Raw genomic sequence first — 15,257 nt, forward strand, 5'->3', positions numbered from 1 at the left:
TACTTTTATTTTGAAACACTCTTTTTTAAAACCTGCAGTTTTTCTTCCCACCAAATTAGTTGTACCTTTGTTGCAAGTTTTTTCTATAAAATACAACTCTATTTACCTTTTCTAGTTACGAAGTCGTAAACCGAATAATATATTTACGAATCCCGTTTACTCTATCTATATTTTCAAGTCTATTTCCCTAAACCATACAACCCCTTACTAGCGTTTTGAAGGAAGGGGCCAAATAGCAATTTTAGTGATTCGAGGGACTGATTATAAAACATTATAATTTAAGGGACCAAGATCAAAACAATCCGAGCTTCGAAGCGGAGAGAGGGGATAAGATAAGAGACGGAACGCTTTTTAGGCGAAAGAGAAACGAAGAGCTCGGCAATGGCGGCCATCAGTTCCTCCTGCTGCTGCTTCTCTATGCCCTACAAACCAAAGCCCTTCACTCCGTCGCCCCCGCTGCTCTCCATCGGCAGCAATGGCGGCTTCCCTCTCCGTTCTCGCGCCTTCAAAACCCTAGCTTTCTCCTCCAGTCTCTCGACCTCTTCATTCCCAACGGGTAACTACGCTCGAGATTCTCATCAAGATTCGATCTTTTTCGGTTGATTTGATTGATTTTGGTTTGGTTTTGAAGGGATCGAATCGCTCAAGTCGTCGGCTGCGCCGAGCGCCCGTAGGTCCGTCGTATGTGAGGCTGCGCCGGCGAAGAAGGCGGATTCGGCGGCGAAGAGAGCTCGGCAAGCGGAGAAGAGGAGGATTTATAACAAGGCGAGGAAATCCGAGATCAAGACTCGAATGAAGAAGGTATGAAGCCCCTCAATTTTGTCGGAACCGGGCATTTTAATGGTGATTTATGTGGATATTGCATGTGTTGTTAAATGGCAATTTATGAAATTACCCAGGGTTTTATTACCTTTTAAGCGAACCAGTGACCGGAATGCTTGCTTTTATTGGACATTATATCTGCCGAGGTTAAGAATAATCAGATGTAAAAAAAACAATCTTTTGGACCTTAACTGCTGCAGAGGTCCCTGATGTTTTTTTTCACTTTTGTTTTTTAATTTCCTGTTGCAGTTTATAGAAATTATTCAATTCTGCAGTTACTTCTCGTAGTAGGACCAGATATGGACGTGTAGTGCGTCTGCAAGTTCTCAGAAAATGCAGTTTTAAGTAAGCAATTTCTAAACCACGTATGCGGTAAAATAATTTGAATGAAGTATGAACAGAGATCAAAGAAGTGCGTATACTCATAAGCTCCAGTTTATGATAGCATCATAGCATGAAAAACAATAAACCTCGTCTGAAGTATCATGCGTTGATGCTGGGATGCCAAATTAGTCAATGGCCCAAAGATTTTTTTTTTACCCCTACGATAGGAGCTTAGGAACTTAGGATGTTAGGCGGTACCGGACTTGAAACTTTGGGTACTTTGTCGAATACTTTGACGTTTCGACACACTTTCCACGGCGCTCTAGTAAAACTTGAATTCACAGTGTAGCACAATTTCACTGCAATCCTGCCTTTTATATCAGGCCAATATAGGTATAAAGTTATTACTGAGGTAAACTAAATTCTTCAGCTGATTACTCTTCAGCCTTGACATATATAGTTGATAAGGTCTTTCATGGCCGCTGGTTATTTAAAACGCAAATCTCGGTTACGATTTCAAAGTTTCATAGAGATGGCTGCACACGAGTGTACACGAAGTACAGGCATTAGAGTAATGCTAATTAAATTATGCATCTCATATTTTGTACTAGAAGATACAACTATTGAATTGCGATAGGATCCATGTATCCCTATCTTTGGAAGAAGTTTGAATATCGTTGTACAAGATTCGTAGTATTGCTAGCATCCCAAGTTTCATTTAACCTATGAAGTTAAACTTACTTAGAATAAGTATATGTACAAGGGAAGTTTCAGTCCTTTCTTTGGATTTTTTACATTCTGGAAGTTTTTTTTTCCACCATTACATTACGTCTTCTCTCATTAAGAATCTCAAAAAACAACTCCATATGAAATACATTACTCAGACTTCATGTTTCCGATCTAGGTTCTTGAAGAACTAGATGTCCTCCGAAAAAAGACTGAAGCACAGCCAGAGGAGATCCTCGTCATCGAGAAGCTTATTGCAGAGGCGTACTCGACTATCGACAAGGCAGTCAGGGTTGGCACTCTTCACAGGAACACCGGGGCCCACAGGAAGTCCCGGCTGGCGAGGAGGAAGAAGGCCGTGGAGATTCACCATGGGTGGTACACGCCTTCGGCGGCATCGGTTAGTGTTTGAAAAGGCTCGTGAATGTTCAGGCGGGATGAGACTTTGATTCTGTTTTGTAAACAAACCGTTTGATGTTTTGATCAGTGACTAGAGATGTATTCTGTATTGTGGCTGGCGTTTCTGTTTAACTCTCCCACTTCTTGTACTTAAAATGCCCCCAAAGTCTCCCATTTTCAACTTTGATACCCCAAAGTTTTTGTCCAAAATAAATTCCAAAGTTCAGCAAATTTAATTTTGATAGCCTGTTAAGTATCGGTTAACAGATCCATCAAAAACCATATCCAGTGACTGTGACGTGACTTTTCTGAACAATCGCACCCCTGAAAAGAAACTTTTGATCAGTGACTAGGGAGTATTCGTTAAGTTAGAAACTTTTGATATGTTATTATGCAAGTTATACTCAAGTAGTCACCCATATCCCCATTGCACCCCTAAACAGTTTTAAATCCGTCTATTAGTATATATTTCTTCCTTAAATAAATGATGACTCGTCACCTCAATCCGTTCTAGAATGATCTTTTTCTCAACACGGATCTTAAAGTTACGCTAGTTAAGTGAGTTGAGAGCTGATCTGTGGAATTTCTAAAGTCTAGGGGGGTCTTGTACAAACTCCCATTTTAACCCCAAAGGACTAGTTGCTGCGTACAAAAACAGGGACCCGGTCTCTGCGGACTACCCAACACGAGAACCTAAGTCTCATCTCCGAACACAAAACACAGAGAGCAGAACGGAGATGGAAGGTTCTGCTCCTCCGCCGGTACCATCACCGCCGATTCACCCATCAATCCTACCTCTATCCTACCTCTTAGGAAAGTGGAGAGGCGAGGGCGAGGGCGGTTACCCGACCATCAACTCCTTCAAGTACGGCGAAGAGCTCCTCTTCTCTCACTCTGGAAAGGTCCTCCCTCTTCCCCCCCTCTCTCTAATCTATACATAAATTTTTTATTCATTAATTTCTTTTTGTCCTTCAATATTATGATTCGAAATGATGCAGCCAGTGATCGCTTACAGTCAGAAGACGTGGAAGCTTGCCTCCGGCGAGCCGATGCACGCGGAGAGCGGGTACTGGCGCCCGAAACCCGATGGGTCCATCGAGGTCGTCATTGCTCAGAGCACCGGCCTTGTTGAGGTCCAGGTAATAAACTACCCAAAACCCTAATTCCCAATTGCCCGTGTGAAAATTCGAGGTGGAAGTCGAAAGAAATTGAAAAGAATAAGATCTGGGGTTTTCCATCCGCTGCGTTGTTCGATCGATCTTGCTGTGATCCATTTTCGCGGATTCGGGTGTGCATTTTTTTTCCGGGTTTTGGGGGTTAGTTTAATAGTCAATATAAAAAAGTTGAAATTGGTAATCTTTTTCGACATTTAATCGAGTAGTTATCACCTTGATGGTTGACCTCTCCTCTCAATTAATAAGTTGAGGCAATGCAGTAATTGTTAAGGATAATACATGTAGGTGTGATATTCAACAAAAAACTATACTGTATCTAATTAGAGTTCCTCTAAGATGTTTCTATAATGGTATTTGGTCGATCCGTCTTGTTTATTTCATTGTGATCACCTTGTCGAGTGAATTCTGCTTATACCAATCTGTTGTATGCAAGTTTTATTATGGTTAATCGTTACGCGTATATCCATGTTGTAAATTTGCAGAAAGGTTCCTTTGATGCAGAAAAGAGAACCGTGACTCTTCAAAGCGAACTAGTTGGGAATGCATCAAAGGTAATTTTCCAACATAGCCGTGTGAATATTTTAAGTCCCTGTTGCTTCTATATCCCGGAAAAATAATCCATGAATGCATACTCCTCAGGATGTTTTCTCTTAGCTGATTAAATGCGTACCTGATATGTGATTCGTGAATCTTCGAAATGTTTTGTAGATATCGTTTTATTTGCATTACTTTTACCATTTTCTAATACTATATGAGAAAACAATTGTCCTTACATTGATTGTAATTTAACTGTCATTTAAATGGTAGAACTTGTACACTTAAGATACTACGTTTTAAAGATATAATAACTAGATGAATACGCTACTATACTTAAAAGGAAAAAACTAATGGTGAATCATTTAACCTTAGGCTTTGTTTTGATGTTTCAGAAATGCTTCTCTAATAGCTTATTGTAGATGAAATCCCCATGATTCAACTTTTTTTTATAGCAAGAATCTGTACAATTTATATTCCAGAATGCACCTTTAATTAGATGCTTGAGCATTAGGAACATCATGACATGGTCATTTTTTGTCATTTTTTAAATCTCATTTTGACATGTCATCATAGAAATTAAAGTTTCCTTGCCATGACTTTTGAAAAAAAAATGACAAGTAAATAGTTAAAATTAATTTCTTCCCCTACTTTTCACACTCTTCTTGTCAACCCACAGATTTTGCAATAATGTTAGAAAGAGCAATTCTGCTTTTTTACAATATAAACGCATTGATGTTTTGGAATAGTAGTATGCTCAAATTAACGGAAGACAGCATATTTTCGTTCCAAACAAATGATCCTCCTGAGAATTATGCAACCAGTAGATTCCATTGCAACGAAAGCTTATACATCACTACTCATTCATACTCACCCATCTCATTATCGATAGAGTATCCATCCCTTTGTCCTTTCAATTATGTGAAATAAGTTGCAGGGGAGATAGCATGAACTGAGGACAACACACGATTCTTAATGCCAGAATTGATAAATTTGAGCAGCGAAAAATGATAGTATTAATTTTTAAATGAGGTGAAACTCCATGTTGTCTTTGTGCAATTTTCTTTTAAGAACTTATGATATGAAATTATCGTCCTTAGAACCTTCAAGTCCTGTACACACTAAAAAGTATATCGAGTCCAAAAAGGATGTGATATGGGTGGAGCCAATTTTATGAGCTCAAGTTGTGTTTTCATGTATACGGTTTTGTTGATCCCTATGCTTGTGGGTTTTGCAGGTGAAGGAAATAAGCAGAGTTTTCAAAGTGGCGGATGGCGAGCTGTCTTATGTGGTTCAAATGGCAACGCAACTGAATACTCTTCAGCCACATCTCAAAGCTGTGCTCAGAAAACTTTGAAGTGTTTCGCGTTACCTCATTAAGCTCGAAAGAGATGAATGCCAGCTCGTTAAAAGTTTTTCAGCATTATTAACGATTCCTTAATCTTATAACCCGGTTTGTAAACAATTTACGGTATGGAAAATACGTAGAACCCCCATGATTGTTATGAGAAAATATTAGCTAAGTTTGTTGATCAGGATTTTGTACATTGATTTGTGCTTAATAACAGCCTTCAAAAGCGGCGTGAATATGGTCCCTAGAAGCACCATACATACAAAATTCTGAAAAAAAATTGAGTAAATTGAATACATTTGTTGATCAGGATTTTTTTTTTATGCATCCTCGTTTTTCTCCAAACGTTCAGTAATACGAATGCTCTCTTGCATCTATTCAATTAATCCCTTTGATCTCCGATGTTCTTATGATTTTCTCTGTATAATTAACTTGATCATTTAGTATAAACTTATTGCATGTGATATAACTTCATTAACTTGATCATCTACTACAAACTTACTGCATATAATATGACTTCATTATATTCTTGTACATAATTTTCCTACGTCATTAACTTAATCATTTAGTAGAAACTTACTGCATATAATATGACTTCATTACATCATTGTACAGAATTTTCCTGCCTCATGAACGTAATAACAAAGATTTGAAAATCACCAAATTCACAAAATCAGTACTTGTCATTAGTCAGGCGATATTATTTGTCAGTTGTAGTCACAAAGCTAATTTTCTGAAAACCAAGAATAATCTTGTCACTCCAAAGATAAACAACAAACAAGGAATTCTATTGATAATAAAAAAACCATGCTGAGAAGAGCATGTGTTGTCATACAAATTGAGGACACAATTCCGTGATTATGGGCCTTTCAAGTAGGGGAGGAAATGAACCAAATAATTAACAAATAATTAGATAGCTATTCAAATAACTATTCAGTAGTTAATTTATCACTAAATAAGTATTTTTTAGTATTCGAGTTTACTAACGGATAGAATTTAACCAGACATATTTTCAATTCGTTTAAAATTTGATCACAGCTTATTATTTGTATTATTACACATATGATGTCATATTTTTAACCCACTTACCATTTTTACTTAAGTTTTATATAATAATTTTAAGACTTAAATAATCTTAAATCTATTTTCTGATTAAAATTTTAATTTAAATATTTATACATCACATATTATAAAGGAATAATTTTTATTTATGAATTTCAATACTATTTGAAAATCAAATTTCTTTAGCGGAATAAATATATTTTGATATTCGATAAGTATTCGTGAATATTCATGAATATTTATCAAATACCAAGTATTCGAGTTCGAATTCGAAAAACTAGATATATGAATATTAGAGTCCGCATTCGAATTCAATAACTTTAAACAAATATAAATACGAACACCTTAGTATTTGATTTGATTCGATCGCTTACCACCCCTAAGAAGAAATAGCTGTTGGGATATTAATTTAAAACAGCTTGAGAATAATTGTAATAACGAAAAGTAGCTGTTGGGATAGTACTTTCAATGATGTGAGGGAATAATTTCAAAATAAATTAGGGGCTGTTTGGTTGTTGTTGGTAAAGTTTTGTATTTATGACACAACTAGGAAAGTTGTTGTCCACCTCATCAATTTCACTTTTATACTTTTCTGTATTTGTTTTTTATTCCATTGGAAGCATAAATTGCTTGTTTGGTTTGCAAATGTAACTTTAATTATTTGTTTGGAAAGTGTAAAAAGTGGTCCCTACTCAAATGATCATATTGGTTGGAATTATTTTTTATTATTTTTTCCTGACTTCAATGTCAGCTTTCTCCTAAAATCATATCTTTTTTTTATGAAATCATTTTACAAGCCACATCATCATATGAAATCACTTTACACTATTTTTACAACTATAAACAAACAATTGAAAGTGATGAAAGCTGATATTGGGACCTATTTTTTTACACTTTTCATCTTTTTACATGGTAAAAACATACAACCAAACCGCCCCTTAGGAAAAGGGGAACCGACAATAATTTCTTGATTTGGGGGACTACTTTGGAAGTATAAAAGTTTTTAGGGGATAAGTAGTAATTATTAACGTACACATGAATCTTGAACCAAAATCGCATCACTCCAATCACAATGGTTTTCAATATTTCATTCCTGAGTCCTAATTACCATCATCATGAACATCCTTACTGAAAGTTTGAATCTTAGATTTATTTATGAACATTTATACTTTATGTATGTGTTTTCATGATTTACATCCTTACTAAGTTTTCCCTTAATCAATTAACTGTTTGATCTTTGCAGGATGAATTTCAATCAGAACCCCTGCTTGACCAACTACTTTCATAGTTATGCTAGCCAAAGAGTAACCCATTTCATTGAAGCATCAATAATCAGGCTCAAGCCGTTCACCGAGAGATACCAAGAACCGCTAAACGAATTCCAAGAAACAATACCATCGACGGTCTTCAAAACGTCCGCAAGTTTCTAGAACAGTGGATACATTCAAACCTGCAGTGCCAACTTCGAGGATGCATGTATCAATGTCGTGCACGCATTTCAATTGGGTAGCAACCGCTTTTCAGATCGACTAGCACCGAGGCGCAGCCTGCCAACGTGATTGCGACAATGCTAATGCAGAAGGCGGTCACCAACGTCAAGAAATACATGTAGTTTACTTGTTGGTTTTCTCCAATTTCTCACTTTATGAGCGTATGTTCTTCTGAAGGGTTGATGGATCATATGAATTTGGCTCAAGTATATGTAAAGCATGATCCAAGAACATTAGAATGAATATCTACAATAGAAAACAAGAAGCTATTATCTTTTTAACCTAAAACGTGAGAAGTCTTCATGTATGATTGTCTCTCTTCTTCATAGTAATTGTTTCATTATTGTCAGTTTTAATGGAATGCAGGTTTTATTGCTGTTACTCATATGAAATGTATGCTTCACATAACATAGTTGTGGGCATCCTAAGCTTAATTTGTTTATTATATGAGAACATAACATGCTTTTCATATGTGAAGAAGTTCAGGAAATCAACAGGAATTAGCCAGGCAGACTGGTGATCGACCGCGAGTCAGCGGCGGTCGACCGCGAACATGCACATGAGAGCAGGAGGCTCTGGAGCTGAAGGCGGTCGACCGTGACGGTCAACCGCGCGGACCCTGTAAGCGATTTAACTCTCGGGAATTGATTCGGTCGACTGCCGCGGTTGACTGTGGGTTTTCTGTAATCGATTTATTCTCTGTCGGGGGTGATCGGTCGACCGCGATACCTGCACGGCTGACCGTCACGGTCGACCGCGTAGCGAGTTTGCAGTTGGGTCAGTTATTTGACCCGGTTCGTTTTGGAGCTGATATATAACTCTAATCCTGATTAGTTAGGGTAAAAAGCAAGGACGTTTTTGAGCAGTCTTTGGGAGAGGATTGTTGCACCCAATTGTGGGAGAGTTGTGAGAGATCTAGAGCTTTGTTTTAGGGTTTGATCGGTGAGATTTGTAACTCTATTTGTACTATTGATTTCTAATAGTAAGAACTCCCCCCTCCTTGCCCCGTAGATGTAGGCAACTTGTCGAATCACGTTAAACTCGTTATCTTGCTGTGGTATTGTGTTTGGTTTGTTAGTTGTGATTTATCTCTTGTTCTTGTTTGTGTCGCTTCGAGGCTTCCGCCGAGGCTTCCGCCGCACATAACAATACGTTCCACCACTTCTTCTATATTGTCAAAATTTTCGTAAAACAGGTTAAGTTCTCAAACATCATTAGACCGCAGAAGGTTTGAAACCATAAGCCTTTTTCTTATATTAGAAAAAGCACATTGGTTTCCGTTTCTTATAAGGGCATGTTTGGTTCAATTCCTAGCGTTTGGTAATCGTGGCATTTTTATCGTTTCTTTTTTTTCAAAGAAAACAATGAAAAACGTTTGGGGCAACTAGGGCGTTTTTTTGACTTGACCCTTTATAAAATCTAAAATATAAACACTTTTCTCAAAACACCAAAAATGTGTTTTGAGATTCCGTTTTCTCATCGCCGCCGCCCGCCCGCCCGCCGTCGCTATATAAATAATAACTATATATGGTGTTTTCAAAACATGTTTGAAAAAAAACACCATGGCATGGTGTTTTTCTATAAAAACACAACAACAAAATCACCTTGATTACCAAACACAGATAGAAAACAACAATTTCATGTGAAATGCTCATTATTGGTATTTTCCATTGATTTTCCATTCATTGTTTGGTTCATCCAAATAGGCTACAATAAAAAAAATGAAAATAACATATTTCTCATTTTGTTGTTTGGAGGCAACGGAGCAAGGTGTATATCGAGACTTAAGAGCTTAGTAGTTAATTTGTTGATGTTTCCGAACGAAAATAATGGCGCTCGCATTTTTGTATTCCTCGTTTCCATCCAATTCTGCTGAAAAAGCTAAGAATTTGGGTTCCCTATTCTTGCTGACGTTTGAGCAAAATTCCATCTCAACCCAGAATGACAACCAAACGTAGAATAGAAAATCAAAAACATGATTTCCTGACGGATTTTGCCCGTGTCGAGTATTCATTCCTAGTCATGGCCTTTCACCTTAGGGGCTCTTTGGTTGGCAAAAATAAGGAGTTGAAATAGGTTTCCAGCTCTGACATGTTGACAGTAAGAAATGTAAGTTCATTTTTTTTTCTAATCTGCAGTTTGGTTCGCACTCAAATTTAAAGAAAACTTTGATGGAAATCGTCCGCCAACTCAGAAAAACAGAGATCCCCATTTCCGAAGTTTTTGCTCGGAAATGGGACGGAGATGAGTTAAAAAACTGCCAGCTAGACCGCGAGAACACAGAAAAACAGCGGGAAAAAACCACTTCGTTATTATCACCGCCTTCTTATCTCTTTCTCCTTTCCTCTACCTTCTTCATTTTCTTTTTCCGTCTCTCTTCTTCAATCCTTCCACCGCCTCTCTCTGGCCAAAAAATTATGGAAAATATTTTTTGTGAAACCTTCGTCGATCCTACCTGATATCGATCCCTCTTCCACTGTCAATCTTCTCTTGCTACTTCAATAGAAATCCAAGCTTTGTTAGGGCTAATAGTTGGCTATTTCATCGGTAAAACAGCTTCTAATTTGGGTTATTGGTTCGGCGGTCTTCTATTTGGGTTATTTTAGAGGTGGATTCGTTGCTTTGCTACGTTGATTGCTTAATCCCTCTAAGATCTAACTGCTTTGGGGCTAATCCATGTAGAGAACCTCACCGAGCTTCTTTGCAAAATCTGTGAAGGTAATTTTCCTGATAATTTTGTTTTTCCTTTTTCTTTCCTAATTTTTTTAATAGTAAGTTTTCACATTCACATGCAAAGGCCACTTCTTTTTAATAACCACAATAGTTGTTTGCAATGAAAAACTTCTTCTTGATTCCAAACCCGAGTTGGTTAAAAAAATTGGGATTTTTTTTTTTTGAGTTTTTTTGGGTTATTGGGTGTACAAAGGGGTTTAAAGATATTGTTTTTTAATGATTGTTTGATTTTAGTTATTATTCATCTACTGGATGGATAATTATGCATGGTGTGATATTATTGTTAACAGAGGAATTATTAGAATTTGACTTGATCATGCATTATTTTATTTGCTAAATTTTAATTATTATGCAATTCATGTGAAAATTATTGCTTTTAGATGTATTAGAATTGAGCAATTTTACTTTCTCACGGATGTGTGAATTTCCTTATGTAAATTGTTGCTAATAGTGACTAGTTCTTGAGATTTTAAACTGTGGTCATATTATTTGTGTTGTCATGTTATTTGTGTATAGAAAATTTTTTTAGTCATTTGTGTGTAGAATTTAACATCTCTTCAAATTTTGTGTATATACTTTAATGCATAGAATTTTTATGACTGTAATTTATGTGGCAACCCACCATTAGCAGTTGTTCATGTTGTTCAAAACACACCTCTCAGGAGAAAAAATTTGTTTGACCTTGATATTCAAAACCAAGCAGCTTATGGTGTTAATATACATGTCTATATACATATGCATATGATTGTGTATACATATATATTTTGACAATTCGATACCCCTTTTGACAATTTGACACCCTACACTTTTCAAACTGAAGTTAATTTGGCAATTTGATACCTGAAGGCCCTAACTTTGTTCCTAACTTTCCCAAAACTAAAAAAAATGAAATTTGGTAAGAAACTTTGTTTCTCATTCACCTGTCTACTCTGATATTCCTGAAGAAAACTAACGTCGATTTTATCAAATAGTCACAAAATAGAACTTATTTTCTTTTGGTTGGCAAAAATAAGGAGTTGAAATAGGTTTCCAGCTCTGGCATGTTGACGGTAAGCAATGTAAGTTCATTTTTTTTCTAATCTGCAGTTTGGTTCGTACACAAATTTAAAGAAAACTTTGATGGAAATTGTGCTATAGTTCTGAGACATCATGCCAATATGTGTTAATTGCCATATAATTCTGGAGCTACTTATGTATTTGTACAGAGGACTAGTCTTAATTACTTTGTATCAGATTGATGCTTCTGCTCTCAGGTGCGTTTTCTACTAAACCCTTGTATTTATCATTCTTGTTACCATATTTATCATTCTGGAACTACTTAACTGAATCATATTTATCATTCTTGTTACCATCATTCTTCTTACCATTATTTAGCATGCGGGATGTTCCGGAAAAAAAAAATTGTACTCTGAAGATGACATTTTATTCAATGTTGAGTACCAGCAGGAAAGAGCAGGAACTGAATAAAGCTTAGACCAAGAGGTGTAGTACCAAAGGCATGTGCATGCATCTTTGATGTCAAGAACCTAAGCCTCTGCTTTTTTATTCTTGCTGTTTCAATATGATTTTTCTACTGTTTCATGTGTTTACAGGAATCTTCTTTCCTTTATGTTTGCTTGTTGCTCTTCCTCAATTATGCATCTGGAGGTTTGCTGACTACGGATCCACTTTGGATGAACGTAGTTCATCAGTAGATTTTAATGTACATATTAAAGGGAGAGGCTCGCATTCAGTAGATTTTAAAAACATTGTAGTTTCTTTCTGTGATGATTTGTATTGAATCTTTTATTTCAACCTTTGACTATTTGTTAAGTGTGATTGCAAATTTTTTTGAAGCAGCTCTAAAGTGGTGTTAGAATTTGATTATTGAAATGAATATGAACTTTTATTATGTGCATGTTTTTTTTTTTGTGGTAACCTCACCATGGTGATCACAGCTTGTTTCTCTCATTGTGCACTTCTTCCAACCAAACTAGAGAAAATAAGAAGTGACATTTCCTATTCTTAGTTTCCTTTTTTTAAGATGTGAAACAAACAATAGATGTGTGTGGAAATATATTTCCAAGCCTATTTTCTGTTGAACCAAACAAACTTTAAGAAACCTATAAAAACATAGAGAAATCAATGTTTAGGCTTGGAAATATATTTCCTATATTTAGAGAAACCAACCAAACAGCCCCTTAACCAAACATGCCCACGGCAAGCAACTAAAAACCCATGTTGTGCATGTATAATTAGAGCAAAACTTGTGTCAACTTAAGTGGATAGCAAAAAGTTATCCACCAAGCTTTTTAGCCACTCATATTACCTAGAGATCCTTGCATGATATATGAAAAAGTTTTTTATATTAATAAATGAGTGGATATGAAGTTTGGTGGACATCAACTTAAATAGGAGTCTTACTATGTATAATTAACAAAGGGACAACTAAGTTTGTACACCAGAAAATTTAACTGCTAATAAAAAAGTTTAAGGATAATAAGTAGCTAACATCCCAAAGAGGCTCAAGTATACCTATGATTTTTTTCTTTTCCTGCCAATCTTAGGGGCACAGGTGGAAAAAAAAAACTAAAAGGAGATTGCTCGAATTAGAATAGTCAATGGGGGTTTTCTAGAACACACCCTAATTGAGGGAATTTTTCTAAAATTAACTCTTTTTAAATATGGAAACATAGTATATTAGAGGATATATGGGCAAAAAATATGGTGACGGAACTTCAGATGAATATCTAATAATCAAATAAATCGGATATACATGTAGTTATATATTTAGTTCATAAAATATTAAAAACTATTTGTTTGCAGCTGAATAAACCATTATATTGACTGTAATCGAATTGTTAAGTAAACAATTAATTAGTAAACTAATTGTTAATTATTTGGTAGGTTTCCGCCCCTAGAATCCCAATTCCATGGGCCATCCATTTAGTTGCCCTCACTAAACCCATTAAAACATGTCCTAGCTCTCAGCGCCTCGGTGCACGTGGCATTAAGATCCGTCCATTCCCATTCCATACGTTATTCAAAATAATAATAATAATCTACAGAATTTTGATTAATACAATAATACAAAATTCTAGACATAACATAATATCTGTTCTTTTAAAAAAAATGTGTATCTCTAGACATAAAAATGTATATGGATGATGATTTCGTTCCAACCCCACCGACTTCAATTGTCTTCTTCCTCAACCCCCCCTCTTGCTTAATTTCTTGCATTTGGACCACATTATTATTCAATGGTGATTGCTGCCGCAACTGCAGGAGATTATCTCCTGCGATCATAAAACATGACATTTAACTCTGTATCCGCGTAAACATGCAAATACTTATTGTATTAAAAATTAATGATTGCGTTAATAAATAGATGATTATTGGCCTAAAACTGTCATTTTAAAAATTTAGTCTCACGTCCTCCTACATTTAGGAGTCAAGATGACTCTGGTTGTGAGATGGAGTCTAGTTTTTGTGTTGAAAAATTTCCGAGAACCCAAAACATGGGATTAACTGGGGGACACGTGAGGTCCCCCTCCTATTGAATAATAAGGTGATCATCATTAATGATAACCAACTCATTATGTAATAGGAGGGGGACATCTCACATATCTCCCCTATTAATCCCATTTTTGGGTCCCCGTAACAATTTTTTTTGGTAGAAGCTCTTTTTCTTGGCTCGCTTCTTTTCTTTGCGGGGTTGCCTTTCGTAATATTTTGTATTTTCTTGTTAAGCTCTTATTAATTAAGCTCTTATTAATAGAACATGGGAGAAAATTCCTCCCCATTTTACTCAAAAAAAAATATTCTAATGATTCCTAAAATATTAAAATATGGGGAATCATGGAATAATTTTCTTTAAATTACTCTTAAGTTATATGAAAAATTAATATTCTCTCCTTAGCGAGTAAGAGAAGAGCGCGAGAATCATTCATCTCATTTTATCAATTTAAAAAAAAAGGAAATGGTGTCGGTGCAGTTTCAGTCTGCTGCCCCAAAAATAAATTCCTAGAAAAAAAACAAAAAGAAGAAATAAATATCATGCTATCTTTTTAAAAAAAAACAAAACCCAAGAATTGAAGGGACCCACTGGACAAACAACGTAACATGGGGGAAGACGCTCTGCTGAGGTGGGAGAATATTACGATGGGTAGTTGGCACGGGCCCCACACCTCGCCGCAAGAATCCGCATGCCACGTGCCAATCCCTCACTCGCTGGCTCCGTCCAACGCTCTCTTAGGTGTCCTACAGCTGTACGTGCAGCCTGGCATTTAGCGGGTCACAGGGTGTTTTCTGCAAAAAATCACGTTACCAACAGGTAGGTCTAGTTGGCACGTCTCGTCTGGGCTTTTATATTTCGCCCGTTGGGGAGAAAATCGAGAGAAGGCAAGAAACTGACCGGAGAAAGAGAAAGAGAAAGCGAAAGCGATCGTTGATTATTTGTAAGTGTTCTTATCAGCGTTATTATTGTCTAAATAAATGGTAACCTCTATGCTTTTCTTTCTTTTAGCTATAGCTTTACAGTAGGTTTTATTTTTTAATTTTTTTTTTGGAATTCAAGCTAGAGGAGATCGAAAATGGGTTATTGGAAATCAAAGGTTCTCCCCAAGATCAAGAAGGTGTTCGCCACCAAAAAGGCGGCGCCCG

The 15,257-nt window shown here is 36.3% G+C and overlaps 2 protein-coding genes across 2 annotated transcripts; both read left to right on the forward strand.

The window, feature by feature from the left end:
- Positions 299 to 2,460, forward strand: LOC109848537 (30S ribosomal protein S20, chloroplastic). The gene is made up of 3 exons (XM_020418095.1): positions 299 to 556; positions 632 to 801; positions 2,051 to 2,460. The coding sequence occupies exons 1-3, from the start codon at positions 382 to 384 to the stop codon at positions 2,282 to 2,284; spliced, it is 579 nt and encodes a 192-aa protein (XP_020273684.1). The 5' UTR covers positions 299 to 381; the 3' UTR covers positions 2,285 to 2,460.
- LOC109848546 (UPF0678 fatty acid-binding protein-like protein At1g79260) lies at positions 2,833 to 5,640 on the forward strand. The gene is made up of 4 exons (XM_020418105.1): positions 2,833 to 3,173; positions 3,270 to 3,410; positions 3,929 to 3,997; positions 5,218 to 5,640. The coding sequence occupies exons 1-4, from the start codon at positions 3,009 to 3,011 to the stop codon at positions 5,335 to 5,337; spliced, it is 495 nt and encodes a 164-aa protein (XP_020273694.1). The 5' UTR covers positions 2,833 to 3,008; the 3' UTR covers positions 5,338 to 5,640.

Source organism: Asparagus officinalis, chromosome 1, assembly GCF_001876935.1.
Source record: "Asparagus officinalis chromosome 1, Aspof.V1, whole genome shotgun sequence".
NCBI lineage: Eukaryota > Viridiplantae > Streptophyta > Magnoliopsida > Asparagales > Asparagaceae > Asparagus > Asparagus officinalis.

Excerpts from the sequence above, each read along its gene's own strand:
- LOC109848546 (XM_020418105.1), top strand. The coding sequence starts at position 3,009 with ATGGAAGGTTCTGCTCCTCCGCCGGTACCATCACCGCCGATTCACCCA. Across the intron at positions 3,411-3,928 it reads CCGGCCTTGTTGAGGTCCAG|AAAGGTTCCTTTGATGCAGA; the intron begins GTAATAAACTAC and ends GTAAATTTGCAG. Across the intron at positions 3,998-5,217 it reads TAGTTGGGAATGCATCAAAG|GTGAAGGAAATAAGCAGAGT; the intron begins GTAATTTTCCAA and ends TGGGTTTTGCAG.
- LOC109848537 (XM_020418095.1), top strand. The coding sequence starts at position 382 with ATGGCGGCCATCAGTTCCTCCTGCTGCTGCTTCTCTATGCCCTACAAA. Across the intron at positions 557-631 it reads GACCTCTTCATTCCCAACGG|GGATCGAATCGCTCAAGTCG; the intron begins GTAACTACGCTC and ends TTGGTTTTGAAG. Across the intron at positions 802-2,050 it reads TCAAGACTCGAATGAAGAAG|GTTCTTGAAGAACTAGATGT; the intron begins GTATGAAGCCCC and ends TTTCCGATCTAG.